Genomic DNA, 15274 nt, shown 5'->3' with positions numbered 1-15274 from the left:
GTTCATGTAAGTCTCGCCAATCCTCTCTGTATTCGTCCTGTTGGTCATTTCTTACAGAACAATAATATTCCATAACATTCATATACCACAATTTACTCAACCATTCTCCAATTGATGGGCATCCCTTCATTTTCCAGCTTCTGGCCACTACAAACAGGGCTGCCACAAACATTTTGGCACATACAGGTCCCTTTCCCTTTTTTAGTATCTCTTTGGGGTATAAGCCCAGTAGAGACACTGCTGGATCAAAGGGTATGCACAGTTTGATAACTTTTTGGGCATAGTTCCAAATTGCTCTCCAGAATGGCTGGACGTATTCACAATTCCACCAACAATGTATCAGTGTCCCTGTTTTCCCACATCCCCTCCAACATTCTGCATTATCTTTCCCTGTCATTCTGGCCAATCTGACAGGTGTATAGTGGTATCTCAGAGTTGTCTTAATTTGCATTTCTCTGATCAATAGTGATTTGGAACACTCTTTCATATGAGTGGTAATAGTTTCAATTTCATCATCTGAAAATTGTCTGTTCATATCCTTTGACCATTTATCAATTGGAGAATGGCTTGATTTCTTATAAATTAGAGTCAGTTCTCTATATATTTTGGAAATGAGGCCTTTATCAGAACCTTTGACTGTAAAAATGTTTTCCCAGTTTATTGTTTCCCTTCTAATCTTGCCTGCATTAGTTTTGTTTGTACAAAAACTTTTCAATTTGATAAAGTCAAAATTTTCAATTTTGTAGTCAATAGTGATCTCTAGTTCTTCTTTGGTCATAAATTCCTTCCTCTTCCACAGGTCTGAGAGGTTCTTCTTCTTTTTTTAATTAAAGCTTTTTATTTTTAAAACATATGCATAGGTAATTTTTCAACATTTATCTTTGCAAAACCTTGTGCTCCAATTTTCCCCCTTTACCCCCACACTGCCTCCCTTAAATGACAAGTAATCCAATATATGTCATATGGTAGAAATTTATGTTAAATCCAATATATGCAGACATATTTATACAATTATCTTGTTGCATAAGAAAAATCAAATCAAACCAGAGAAAAATGAGAAAAAAATGAAAGCAAATAACAACAAAAGAGTGAGCATGCTATGTTGTGAACCACACTCAGTTCCCACAGGCCTCTGTCTGGGAGCAGACGCTCTCTCCATCACAAGAGCATTGGAACTGGTCTGAATCACCTCATTGTTGAAGAGCCACGTCCATCAGAATTGATGGTTGTATAGTTTGTTGTTGCCATGTACAATGATCTCCTGGTCCTGCTCACTTCCCTCAGCATCAGTTCTTGTAAGTCTCTCTAAGCCCCTTTGAAATCACTCTTCTGATTGTTTCTTTCTTTCTTTCTTTTTTTTTTAATTAAATGATTATTTCTTATAGTCCTTAATGGGCATCCACTAAGTTTCTAGTTCCTTGCCACTATGAAAAGGAGACTGCCATGAACATGTGGGTCCCTTTCTCTCCTTTAAGCTCTCTTTGGGGTACAGGCCCAGTAGTGATACTGCTGGATCAAAGGGGATGCACAATTTGATAGCCCTGTGGATGTAATTCCAAATCACTCTCCAGAATGGTTGGATTTGTTCACAATTCCACCAACAATGCATCAGCGTTCCAGTTTTTCCACATGCCCTCCAACATTTGTCATTATCTTTTCCTCTCACCTTAGTCAATCTGAGAGATGTGTAGTGGTATCTCAAGAGTTGTCCTACTTTGCATTTCTCATCGATTGCTCTTAATAGAGTCAATAAGCATTTATTGAGTGCCTACTATGTCCCAGACACTCTACTAAGCATCGGATACAGTGGCAAAAAAAGTCTCAGTTTTTGATCAGCTCCCTGTCTAATGAGGGAGACAAATGACAAACAAATGAGCTAAAAACCAGATGAAATCAGAGAGAGGAAGGTAGCACTGAAGGGCAATCAGGAAAAGCTTCCTATAGAAGGGACTTGAAGGTGAATGAGATGAGGGGAAATCTTTCAAGGCAGTTGTGAAAATTGAGTAAGGCTTCATCTACTTCAGAGTTTGCATAGGCCTAAAGGACTTGGAGCATTGATCCAAGGGCACACCTAAGTCCCCTTCCTGCTATTCTCCCATGACATCATTTTCTCCCTATTTCAGTCAAATATGGGCAACTATGTAACTATTGGTCAGGTTCAATTTCTTGGGTAGTTCCCACCTTAGAAAGTAAGATCCTCAGCCAATAAGGATGAGGGTCAGTGGTGGGAGGGGGTATTTGCGTTAGGGATTAAAAGTGTTGACCCTGCCCCAGAAGGGGCTTCCTCCCTTAGATTTTCTGTTCGAATGTGCACGCCCTTCTGGTGAGAATGTATAATAAACTTTACTTTGCTTCTAGACATCTCTCCAGCTTTTTTTTAAAATGGTGACTCTTCACCATTTCTGAACCACACAAAGGAAGCCAGGAACCAGGGGGCAGAGATGAGGAACAAGAGGCTTCCTGGCAGAGGCACAGGCAGAGAAAATGCCACGTGTTGAGGAGAGCCTTGTGCTGGGCGGACCTACCAGCAGCTATTGTAAGGACAAGGGGAGAGCTTGCCCCAGAGTGGGGACAGGGTCTGAGGAGAGGAGGGGCCACATGCAAGAAGTGCTGAAAGTAGAATCCCGAGGATCTGGCCACAGATGGGATGTGAGAGTGAGAGGGAGGGGTCCAGGATGACACCCTAGGTTGAGAGTGGCAGGGTCTGGGAGGGTGGTGGTGTTCTTGAGAGACACAGGAAAGTGAGGAAGCGTGTGTGTGTGTGTGTGTGTGTATGTGTATGTGTGTGTGTGTGTGTGTGTGGGGGGGTATCCAGGAGATAAATGGCTCTGAGAATCATCTCCAAAGTTGGCCAGACAGGCAATAAGCTTTTATTAAGCACCTACTATATGCTGTGCTAAATGCTGGGAATACAAATAACAAGCAAAAGGAAAGTTGGGAACTGAAAAGTGAGAGTGGCAGGATGATGTTAGGGCAAGGAGAAGGTTGGAGGGAGATCTCAGGGCATGGACATATTATCTTTCTCAGTAAAATGAAGCAATAAGAGGGTGGGGAGAAGGAGCCCGGGAAAGGTTTAAAGGAGGATAATCAGTTTTGAAAAATAGTGGCTGGAGTGAAATGAGCAGGACCAGGAGATCATTATATACTTCAACAACAATACTATATGATGACCAGTTCTGATGGTCCTGGCCATCCTCAGCAACGAGATCAACCAAATCATTTCCAATGGAGCAGTAATGAACTGAACCAGCTACGCCCAGAGAAAGAACTCTGGGAGATGACTAAGAACCATTACATAGAATTCCTGATCCCTCTATCTTTGTCCCTGCATTTTGGATTTCCTTCACAGGCTAATTGTACAATATTTCAGAGTCCGATTCTTTTTGTACAGCAAAATAACGGTTTGGACATATATACTTATTTTATATTTAATTTATACTCTAATATCTTTAACATGTATTGGTCATCCTGCCATCTAGGGGAGGAGGTGGGGGGAAGGAGGGGAAAAGTTGGAACAAGAGGTTTGGCAATTGTCAATGCTGAAAAATTACCCATGTGTATAACTTGTAAATAAAAAGCTATTAAAAGAAAAACAGTGGCTGGTAGGACAGTGAATGGATTAGGGAGGTGTGGTTGACTCCCTTTTGTCTTTGGACTTTGCAGGGCTGGAACTGGTAGGGGCTTCAGGAATTGTTATGTCATTGAAAGCATTGGTGGGAATGGAATACATAGATTATCCTATCCACTTAAAAGGAACTTTTTTTTTTTTAAATACAACTTTTTATTTTCAAATGATTTGATAACATTGACCCTTGCATAGCCTTGTGTTTCAGATCTCCTCCTTCGCCCACCCCTTCCTCTAGATGTCAGGCAATTCAATATATGTTAAACATGTTAAAATATATGTTAAATCCAATATGTATAAATATATTTATACAATTCTCTTGATGCACAAATCAGATCAAAAAAAGAAAGAAAATGAGTAAGAAAACAAAATGCAAGCAAACAACAAAAAGTGAGAATGTTATGTTGTGATCCACCCTCCCTTGTAAGAACACTTCTGGTAAAGTCAAATAAACCAAATCCCTTTAGGGGAGCCATTGGTTTGCCCTGTGGCACATTTTGTATCTTGTAGTAAGGCAGCGAATGGAATGGATTCAAGTCCTGCCTTAGACACTTATTAACTGAGACCCATCATTTCACCTCTCCAAGCCTGCGTTTTTTCCCATTAAAGGGGAGGATGGGACTCCCCTGCCTTCCAGGGCCCTTCCAGCTCCAGGGCTAGAACTCTGATCTGTGCCGGGATGTGAAAATGTTTAGAATATGATTCAATTTGTTCTTACAAGGAAAAAAAAATATATTTTAACCTCTGGAGGAAAACAGTCCTGATCTTTCTGAATTATACTTGAGTTTTGAAGTTCCAAGTCATCAGAGTTGTTTATGATGATAATTCTTGTCCCAGAGCTGGTGTATGTAAGGCCCAGTTTTCAATCTTGGGCCTGGAACAGCACTGAGAGAAGCAGATAGGCAGGGCAGGGCCAGCTATCTCTGGTCTACAGAGGCCCAAAGCTGGACTTTGAGAAGCCCAGGCCTCGAGGCTAGGAAAGAGGAGGGAAGCAGCAGGTGGCCTTCCAGTCTGGCCATTGGGGCGGTCCCAAGAACCCCAGGACCTCAGAACCGGCCATCGGGAGGGTTCTAAGAACCTAGAACCTCGGAACCGGCCATTGGGAAGGTCCCAGGAACCCAGCCATCAGGAAGTTCCCAAGAACCCCAGGACCTCAGAACCTGGCCATCGGGAGGGTCCCAAGAACCTCAGACTTGGAATTCTTCTCCTTGGAAAGACGGGCATCAGCCCCGAGTTCAGGAAGTCAAAGATGAAGTCCAGACCCTGCTCCTCTCTGGTCCCTTATAATTCTTCTAGTTCTTCAAGGCTCGGTCAGGCGCTCCCTCCTAGAGGAAGCTCCCCGCCTCCTGCCTCCCGCCCCCAAGTCTTGAGGTGCTCTCTGTCTTCCGATGCTCTTGCACAGATTTACCCGAGCTGCCAGAGGACGCCGACTGGATGACCTTGCCTGAGTCACCCACCTCTGGGCCAGCAGGTGAGGAGCAGAGAAGGTGCGACCCGCATTGAGGAAGGGACTTCCCTCATCTGGGAATTCTCTGTGCCTGTAAAATCACGAGCCAGTCCCGGTACGTCGTTATAGTCAGCTAGCCCAGACCAGGCTGGAGAGATGCGGAGGAGAAGATGCGGAGAGAGCCCCAGGATGAGTCAGAGGAGAGCTGGATGAGGCGGGGTCAGGAAAGCCCACAAACGTTTGTTAAGCACCTACTACTACATACCCGCAGTGTGCTGGGCACCGGACAGGGCATCCAGGAAAGGGTGGGCAGAGGGGGGGAGGAGAAAGCACCTACTACGTGCCCGCAGTGTGCTGGGCACCGGACAGGGCATCCAGGAAAGGGTGGGCAGAGGGGGGAGGAGAAAGCACCTACTACGTGCCCGCAGTGTGCTGGGCACCGGACAGGGCATCCAGGAAAGGGTGGGCAGAGGGGGGGGGGAGAAAGCACCTACTACGTGCCCGCAGTGTGCTGGGCACCGGACAGGGCATCCAGGAAAGGGTGGGCAGAGGGGGGGAGGAGAAAGCACCTACTACGTGCCCGCAGTGTGCTGGGCACCGGACAGGGCATCCAGGAAAGGGTGGGCAGAGGCGGGAGGAGAAAGCACCTACTACGTGCCAGGCGCTGTGCCAAGTGTGCTTTGCCATTGATGACTGTGAGGTTAGTCAGAGTACGACGGCAGAAGAAGCAGAAAGGAGGTGAAGTGAAGTGAATCGGGCCAGTGGCAACGGGAGGAGGGGGCGGGGTTGCGCTGCGAACCGCGGGAGGTTCGGAGGGAGGGCGCCCATCTCCGGGAACGGCCGGGGGCGGAGCTGCACAGGCCCGGAGGGTGGAGCGGCGGAACTAGGAAGAGCCCGCGTGGTTGGCGCGGGGCAGGGCCAGTGCGCGTGCGCGGCCAGTCAGCCAGCTGCGGGTCCCGGATGGGGAAGTGCGGGCGACCATAGAGAAGCGGCGACGGCGGCGGCAGCGGCGGCGAGAGCGGCCCGGCCCTCCCTCGCTCCCTCCCTCGCTCGGCTCAGGTAGTAGCTGCAGCCGCGGCAGCGGCGGCTCCGGGATAGGGGAGGGGCCGGGCAGGACGGCGGCGGGACGGGGACAAGCGCCGCGGGCAGCGCGAGCGCCGCGGGCAGCGCGGGCCTGGAAGGGGCCCGGCCATGTCGCGATAGGCGCCGCCGTATCGCGACAGCGGGGAGGGACCTTCCCGCGCGCGCCCTGCTCCGGTGCGCGCTCGGCCTTTTGCGCCCTCGGCCATCTCCCGACAGAGGCTGCTCATGTCGCGACAGACCCCATTCTCTCCTCTGCCCCATGCGAGCGGCCTTTCTGGGACCTGGCGGGGACCCTGGCCTTGGAGCCGGCCGGGGGGGGGGGGGGGGGGGGGGGGCAGGGAGAGGAGCAGCTCGGCGCCCCTCCCCCACGGAGTTGCCCCCTGCCCCCCAAGGGGAGAGGGAGCCTTCCCTCCCCATCCCTGGGCGGTCTCCCGGAGACCTCCTGACTCGCCCCCAGAGCCCCCATCTTCCCCTCCTAGCGCTCCCCCTCCCATTGGGAGGGCTATGTTTCTCCACCCCCACGGAGGGCTGCACCTTCCTCAATCTCCCCAAGGAGCAGCGCCCTCCCCACCCCCTTCCAAGTCCCACAAAGAGCTTTCCCTCCTGCCTCTGAGCTCATTCGTGGGCCCCCAAGTGGGGCGAGAGCCCTTCCGAGACCCCCTCAGCCACGTTCCCCAGTGGGGGGAGGTGCTCACCTCCCACAGAGAAAAGCCCCCCCCCCCCCCCCCGTCCCACATGGAACGGCTCCAGATCTCCCCCAAAACCCCGAGCAGAGAAAGCCCCTCCCCCCACCGGGCTGGAGGTCGCCCCCTCTTCCCAGAGATCTCGCTTCTCCCAGGCCTCTGAAGTAGATGGAGCCCCTTCTCCCACCTCCCTGTGGTGTGGAGCGTTCCATGTGGGACAGACCCGCTGCCCTGTCCCCAAGTTCTCTTCCCACCCCTGCCTCTTGTAACTGTTCCCAGCCCCCACCTAGGGCCAGGGCTCTGCCCTCAGTGTGGGGAGGGGGTTCTGTCTCACTGGATGCGGGAAGGCTGCGTTTCCTTCCCTTCTCCCCTTCAGAGGAAGGGCCCTGAACCCCCATTCTGAGAGAGGCGCCCGCCTGTGAGAGCCAGGATCTCAGCGGGCTCCCCTAAAGAGGAAGGAACTGCCTCCTTTGCTTCCCCGTGGAGACTTCGTTCTTGCCCTCCCCTCCTTGGACGGCGGGGAAACAAACTCTTCCTCTCCCTTCCTGTGGAAAGAAAGAGAAGCTGCCCTTCAGCCATGCTCTCAGCCAGAGGAGACGCTCCCATCCTCGCCTTCCGTTGACTTTTCCCTGCGAGCAGAGCTGGATCTGGAGGCAGGGGTGACCTTGGGCATATACCCCTTTTGGGGCCTGTTACCTCTTGTGGAAAGTGAGGGGCTTGGCCCAGATAATCCCCTTCGGCCCAAGTGCAGGATCCTGTGATTCTTTGCAGTGAAAAGGCCCCCATTTTTTAGGCAGCCAAGAAAAAGAAACAGGGAGAAGGGCCTTCCCGGCCCATCTCCTTAGAGAGCACAAAACCTCTCCTTTATCTGCTCCAGGGAAGATGGAACTGTCTCCATGGGGGCAGCTGAAACAAAGCTGCCTCCCACCATGTTCCCACTCTGTCCCTACTGGTCCAGTTGCATCCCTTGCACGCCACTACCTCCCACCCCTGCATTTTCATTCTTTTAGCTCCCTTGCTTCCTGAGGCAAAACAGCAGCGAGAGGGAGATGGCCCATCTCCTTTGGAGATTTCTAGAATATTTCTTGTGGAGAACTTGGCCCTTGTGTCCGCAGCTCCCCTCAGTTGGAGTTTTCCTTCCCAGAGCCGAGAAAAGGGGGGCTCTTCTCCCAGTTCTGTTTGAAGCTTTGGGAAATAAAGCCCTTTCTGGGAGGGGAGATGGCGAGTGAATTTCTGAGGACATCTAAACTCTGAGCATGTTGCTCAAGCTGAGCACGGATAACTTTGGAAAACAACCTGAAAGGAATGAGATCAGGCCTTTAAAAGACAAACATCCTGGAATTATTACTCTGTATTGTGTTTTGTGTTGCCTTTTGTCCCCAACTCTCATGTTGTGATGATTGTGGGAGGATCTCGAGCACTGACTTTTTTTTAGATGGGTTCCATACTTAAAGACATGCAGTAAAAGCCGATGACGTCTTTATTTTTGGTTTTCCAAGCTTTTAATAGTAACCATCAAAGGGGCTGCTTGTGTTTAAGTAGTCATTATTGATTTTTTTTTTTAACTTCCTCCTACAAACTTATTATCCACAGACTTGTTTAGTGAAAATTTAACATGGGCACATTTTTCTGATGCCCACCGAAGGCTTCTTACCCTCCCATTCTTGAGCCGGCTGAGTGGGGTGGGGTTCTTAGCTTACTTTACTTAATATGCTTCTGCCAATCTGGAACTAGTAGTTCTAGCTTTGGCTTTGTCCCGTCCTCCCCTAGTAGGAAAGACTTGCCTTGGAATTTAGGGCCCTTGGATTCTAATCTGATACCTCCCCCCCAACTGGCAGCAGGAAGTGAAAATCTATATTGACTTGAGGGGCTCCTGACTGACCCCTAGGCCTGTAATCTTGATCCCATTCTAGAAAGTCTCCACATCCAGAGCAAAGTGAAGCAGACTTCTTTTCACCTAAAAAATTGGGAATCTTGGGGATCATAGCAGAGTCACTGGGAGGGAACTAACTATCTTGGAAAACTTTGCCCTGGAAGGCCACGAATTTAAGAATACCTTGAAGGGCTCATGTCCTTTGAAGAGCACATTGTTGATTCTTTTAACTGTAAGGCAAAGAAAATAGAGAAAGTAGGATGGGATTTTTTATTTCAAAGTAAATTGATATCTACCTGTAATTTTCATTTAAAATGAATGTTATAAGTTATAAGTATAGGATAAGTTATAGTAAATTTATAAAAAATGGCCTCAATTAATGCATCTAATCCTTCTAGGATTTACTGTAGAATTCATGTAACTAATCTTTCCTTCCAGGGAGGATCTCCTGGTGTGGATCCTTTTGGGTTTGTAGGTCAGTACTTCCTACAGGTACTGCAAGACTTGTGATCTGCCTAGAATTCCCTTTGATAGTACAACAGCATTAAGAATCAGGAGCCTTACTTGAGCCCACACTTCCATACGTTGAGCTCATTGCCTCTGGCTCATTTAAAATGCTGGCAGCCTTTTGGGAAGGAATCCATATTAGCTAGGCATTTGGACTACTGACTGGGGGGAGGGGGAGAAAGAAAGGAGAGGAGAGAGAGGGGAAAGAACATGGAAAGGAGAGGGACAGCATTTTATTGATGGCTGGTCAGAATAGCAATTAGTAAAATTATAAATTTTTCCCTAGATCTGTTTTTTTTTTTTAACTTGGGGTCCGTTAACTTGGTCTTTTAAATATTTCAGTGTAACTGATTTTCTTCATAATTCTGTTTGATTTTGTGCTTTAAGAAACATTCTGAGGAGTTCTCAATATAAGGCATTTACGAACCCCTGTTCCACATGTTTTCATACAAGAAATTATTTTAAACAGGTTGGTTGAGAGTTAGGATTCCAAGTGAAATTCGAGTTCCCCTTTTCACCTCATTTCCTGCTTTGGACCAGAGAGTCAGGCCCAGGCAGGCGTCCATAGGCATTTAGGGTAAGAGTTGCTTTATCAGCCCTAATCTGCATTCTTTAAGCACCTGGCTAAAATGGAGTCTTGCCCACAGAGAGCTCCTGTTCTAATTGAACCCTTTCTCATAGAGTTCTCGAGACTTTCTTTGCCCAAGATCCCCCCTATGGAAGGTTAATTTGCTGATTGTTTTTCATTGTTATCTTTTAGCTTGTTCGCTGTTACAGTAGCTATGGGAGGATGTGAATTTTTTCCAGTATTTTAGGGAACAAAGAAGCACACTTGTAAAATGGCTTGTGTGAGGCAACATTCTTGGCTTGCTAGCTCATCAGATTTGTAACATTTCTTATTGTCGTTTCCAAAGCTAGCATCTGTAAAATGGGGTAACTGCTGTCCTGCCAACGTCATGAATTTGGTGCTAATCTTTATACATCTTGAGCAAGGGTGAGCAAACGCCAGCCTGCTGCTTGCTTATCGCATGTGACCCTTGTGCTCTCAGGTGCTGACCTCTGACCCTAGAGCGCTGTGTAAATCCAAGCTTTCGGTATTATGCTCTCCTCTGAAGTCCATGAAAAGCACTGGCTTCTCAGATGATGTGGTCTTGTAAGTAAGCTCCTCCAAGGCTGCCTGAGATGGAAGGGCCCAGAGCTCAGCTCGGTCATCCAGAGACTGGAGCCTCATTGCCATCACCGGAACCTTGGCTCCAGGAGACTGATTTGTTGATAAAATCCCAGTGACTCTTGTTATGATCAAATAAAAGTGGAGGGAGCCCCAGGGCAGTGAATGATGAGTCGTTGAAGGGTCATTTCACATCTGAGGAAACAGACAAAGATGCTGATTTTTCCCAGATCACATCTGTTAAAGGGCCGGCATGGGGAAAGATGCAAAATTTAGATAGAACATGATTGGTGCTTACCCTCCTGGAGTGTATTGTCTAATAGACTGCACAGAAAACCAGCAGTGAGATTGGATTTGGAAAAGTGGTTGGCATAGTATCTGGCATATAGTGGGCATTCAATAAGTACTTATTCCCTTCCCATAATACAAAGTAATGCTGGATAAAGAACCTTAAGAAAAGGGCAGTTGGATTACTATGCTAAGTTGGGGGGAGACGTTGAGAGAATATTGGCTCTAGTTAACTGTTAATTGCAAATTATTTTGTATATTTTAGCTTATTTGAGTCTTTTGGCAACAACTCTAGAGGGGCACCCCAAAGACTGACCCTATTTTAAAGAAAAGCCTGAGACTTAGGGAGGTTCCAGACAACAGGGCTTGTGGGGTATACAACCTGAGGTTTCTGACTCCAAGACCAGGTTCTGCTTCTCCCTCCCTCTTGCCTGCAGCTTGGTGCTTGGGGTGCCGGCTTCTCCAGAACCTTTTCGGTAACAGTGGTCAGAATAGAAGCCGAGGCCTTGGCAGACCTTGTCTCTGGGGACAAGAGCCTCCTGGGGGCTTGCGATGTATTGAGTCATGCAGCCGGTGTTTATTAAATGCTGCTTGGGGCCCAGCCTCTCACCTCATGAGGTGCTGAGAGTCCCACAGACTAGGATATGCTCCGGCTGTCGGGAGCTCACTCTAGTGAGTGGGAGCCCCAGTCACTGAGGGTAGCTGGCCTCATACCCAGTGTTTGCTGGGTGATCCGGGAGAGTCACAGTGGAATGTTGTTCACATGGGGCTTTATTAAGGAATAAATAGAAAGTAAATAGGAAAAATGGGGAGGGGGGGCAATGATTGGAAGCGTTTTTCATCTCTCATTGATCTCGGATCATTTTGTGCTCCTTAAATGTGCTAGTTTGTAAAGATGCATTTCCTTCGTGGACATGTCTTATCACTCCTGCTACGTAATAGGCTCTTTGTTTAGATGTGATTTTATATCAGCTAGTATTTTTATTGTTATTTGGTCATTTCAATCACATATGACTCTCACCCTGTTTGGGTTTTTTTTTTTTTTTGACAGACACTGGAGCAGTTTGCCATCTCCTTGAGATCATTTTATAGATGGGGAAACTGAGGCAAACAGGGTCAAGTGACTTGCTCAAGATCACTCAGCTAATAAGTGTCTGAGGCTGGATTTGAACTCAGGAATGTGAGTCTTCCTGACTCCAGGTATGGAACTCACTTTATCCACTGAGTCACTTAGCTGCCCATAAAGTGTACATACATTCGTATAAGATAACGGGGGAGTGGGAAGCAGGGCACTGCCATCTGGGGAGTGTGGGAAAGCTTCCTGTAGAAAACGGTGCCTGAGCATCATTAACTTCTGAAGGGAAAGAGTGATTCCTAGAGGAGGAGGAAAGTATTGGAGGCCAAATGCCGGGCAGGGACAGAGCTAGAGGGGGGTGGTTAGGAGCAGTGATGACATGGAAAAGGGCTGTGGTTCTGAGGAGTATGGGCATGGTCACAGGTCCTATGGACTGGTGTGGGTGACACCTAACCTGTTCTGGGTCCCAAGCCAGGTCTTTGAGAGACTGATTTTATCCTCACATATAGGGGGCTGGTGCACAGGAGGGGCTGGACTGCATTTGGTTGAATTGGAGATATAATAGACTAATGGAAAGGGAACAAACAAATGGCATTTTACAGGGACTGGGAAGTATACAAGGCTAGTTCAGAAGCCACCTGAACTAGAGGTAGAAAGGATATCCGAGGTCATGTCATCCATTACCTTCCCCCCTTCTCCCTTACCTCCATCCCATGGACTAAGTCACTGGATTTCATTAGTAAGATGGAGGATGAGGTGGGACTATACCATCTAAAACCCTTCCCAGCCTTGACATCCTGTGTTCTCAGGCTCTCAGCTCTGACCTTCCATGTTCTCAGCCCCTTCCCAACGCTGATATCCCCTGTTCTCAGGCCCCTCCTGCTTCTGATATTCCATGTTCTAACTCTCTAGCAGTTCTGAATCCCTTGTTCTCAGGCCCCTCTCAATTCTGAAAGTCTGTTGGGTAAATATTCTCAAATTCTGGCTTGGCCAGTCTTACATTGCACAGTACAGACAAAGAAATTATTTTCCATAAATCATTTTCTTGGCATTTTTATGTCATCACTAAGTTTCCTTAAGCTGTCCACACCAAAAGGCCTTTGTGGAATATGACATGGTAATAGTGGCAGACAGGAGCTCCAGGTTTGAGGCTGGCCTCTGATACTAGTGACTTTGGGTATCATTTAAATTCATGGAGTCTCTGTTTACTTTATATTACCATCCCATCCAGTACTCTATGGGGATGTTGAGGAAAAAGTATTGTGTAAACATTTGTAAATACTTTATAAATGAGTTAGAAAGTCTGCATTTATATCTGTCCTTTTTAGAGCAAATTCATTGTGGTTTCTGGGAAGAGTTTATTGATTGATTATGAATAGGAAGAGAACACAGAATGGGGAATAAACTTTGACCAAATAACAATAACAATTCATCAGGGCCGTAGTTTCCTCACTGTAAAATGGAGGAGGGTGGGGGTTGGGCCAGGTGACTTTAAATCCAACTTGAAAATTCTGATTCTGAAGCCCTCTTATTAGTGTCACAGACCAGGGCAGACTCCTCTTGTTGTACAGCCACACTGGTGGTAAAGACTTAAGTTTCAGGCTCAGATGGGCAGTGAGATGACATCATAAAGGATGCGTCTCAGGGGCTCTTGTGGGGTGGGAAGAAGAAGGAACCAGAGATGTCCTTGCTATTTCAGGCATTAAAGGAACCACAGATTTTTCTGATATCACTGGGTAATGAAGTGTGCTCCATTTCAGCCAGTTTTCCAGGTAACTGAAACTGATCCCTTTATGTGCCCAAACTATTTTTATCTTACCTATTTTTAAAAGAAAATTTAAAAGAAGGCATTGTACCCTTTTTAACCCCAGGCTTAATGTCAGAAAAAACCTTGGCAGCCATCACAGCGGGCCCACAGTGGAATGGGCTGCCTGGGGCGGGGGCTCCTCCCCACAATGCAAGACCGTGAATCTGGAGTGCTGAAGGATTCCTGGTTTGGCCTGGGCTGCACTTGCTACCCTCTAATTTTCCCTTCCAATTTTGAGTCTGTGGTTACACGATTGAACAGGACCCGTTTTTAGCCGCCATAGTGGTTAGCCTTGAGAACATGGACTTAAATTGGCTTGGCAGTCCCTCAGGGACTCGGGACTTTTGATCCGGGAACCTGATGTCTGGGATCGCCGCTGTGCAGTTGGGCCATCACCACAGGTTTCTTTGTGTTTTCTGCTTCTTCTCTCTCCAGATATTATTTGTCATCAGACCTGCCTCCAGCAGGGTTACAGCCTCGTAGCCTGAAGTCAATGATCAATCTGGTTAGCATTGCTTATAGTCGCAGCTTAACGTTTAGGTTGTAATGACCAAAGTGGTCGAAGCCCAGTGGGTTCAGGGCCTCTGACTCTAGCCCCAGCCAGTGCTCTGCCCACTGCACCGAGCTGCGCCAGAAGGCTCCTGGCTGCGCTCCAGGTGCTGGAAATCTGACCTGGATGAACAGTTTCACCATATAAGGGTTAAAGCTGAGAGGCAGAAAGGGAGCGATCAGATGAAGGAACTTTGTAGTACATGAGCAGAAAGAGGAGAGAGCAGGCCAAAGGATCCCACACATAGACCTAGAGGGCCTTAATGAGCCTTCTTGGTTTACAGAGAGGGAAATGGAGGCCCAGAAAGGGACCGGACTGGCCCAGGATAAGACCAGGTGGAAAGGAAGTGAGAGTGGGGACAGGAGCCATGGCCAGGATTTGGGACCCTGTGGAGTGAAGGCCTTAAAGCAAACTCCCTCCCCCCAATTCCTGGAAAACCCCCCAAAAGGAGCCAGAAGCAGACAAGGTGAACTTTACCATCCCCCCCCAGAGGAAGGGAAGGGGTCTCTAGCACAGTTCGTTACCCTGGTAGGTGGGCAAGGTTTTGGGACATTGGAGAACTAGGGAGAAGAGGAGGAAGTGCTTAACTTCTCCCTGGTTTCCCTCCTGAGTACAATCTAACAGCTCTTTCCTTTCCAGTCCCCTTCTCCCTCATCCTTAAGGTAGACATCCATTTTTGGCTCTCTCCGTAGTTTGAGGCCTCTTTGTCCTGGCTTACTGCCACCCCTGTTCAGGGAAGGATCCTGAAGTCTTCACAGTGTTGAGAGAGAAGAGATCATGCAATTTAACAACAGAGAATGAAGTTAAGCAGGATCATAGATTTAGATCCAGTCCTGGAAGATCTTGCGGCTCCCTCTATTTTATTTATGATTTAATTGTATTTTTTTTTTTTTATTTTATTTTAATAAAAAAAAGGAAAGGAAAACAAAACAAACCCAAAACACATTTTCATGTTCTTAGCAGAACATGGGGAGGATTCAGAATTATAACAATGTTGCCAGTTCAAGAAAATATATAAAATAATAGAAAAAATTATATTCATGAGTGTCCGTCTTTTCTTTACTTCCTTGTAGGTTATTCTTTTATTCTCTGAGTACTTCTTTTACTTTTCTTTTCTTTCTTCTTTTCATCTCCCCACTTCCCCCAAGCAGGCTATAATTAAGCAAGA

General features: G+C 47.5%; 1 protein-coding gene and 1 long non-coding RNA gene across 3 annotated transcripts in view; one reads left to right on the top strand and one right to left on the bottom strand.

The window, feature by feature from the left end:
* Positions 1 to 9435: 9435 nt before the first annotated feature.
* On the bottom strand, positions 9436 to 12608 carry LOC116420864. Its single transcript, XR_004231312.1, has 2 exons — positions 12454 to 12608; positions 9436 to 10581 (listed from the first exon to the last, which is right to left on the bottom strand). It is a non-coding gene; the product is annotated as an uncharacterized LOC116420864 (long non-coding RNA).
* PRR14L (proline rich 14 like) overlaps positions 11842 to 15274 on the top strand; it is a 57191-nt gene continuing 53758 nt past the window's right edge. The window contains exon 1 of one of the 2 annotated variants that reach the window (XM_031948949.1): positions 11842 to 11874. Coding sequence is in view for 1 of the 2 variants with exons in the window: in XM_031948948.1 (XP_031804808.1) it covers positions 13489 to 13521 (33 nt within the window). In the remaining variant the exon portion in view is untranslated. Of the gene's footprint in view, positions 11875 to 13401; positions 13522 to 15274 lie in introns of those variants that run through there. The other variant, XM_031948948.1, reaches the window with a different exon arrangement.

This window comes from Sarcophilus harrisii, chromosome 1 (assembly GCF_902635505.1).
Source record: "Sarcophilus harrisii chromosome 1, mSarHar1.11, whole genome shotgun sequence".
NCBI classification, from domain to species: domain Eukaryota; kingdom Metazoa; phylum Chordata; class Mammalia; order Dasyuromorphia; family Dasyuridae; genus Sarcophilus; species Sarcophilus harrisii.
This window is presented reverse-complemented; position numbering and strand designations above follow the sequence as displayed.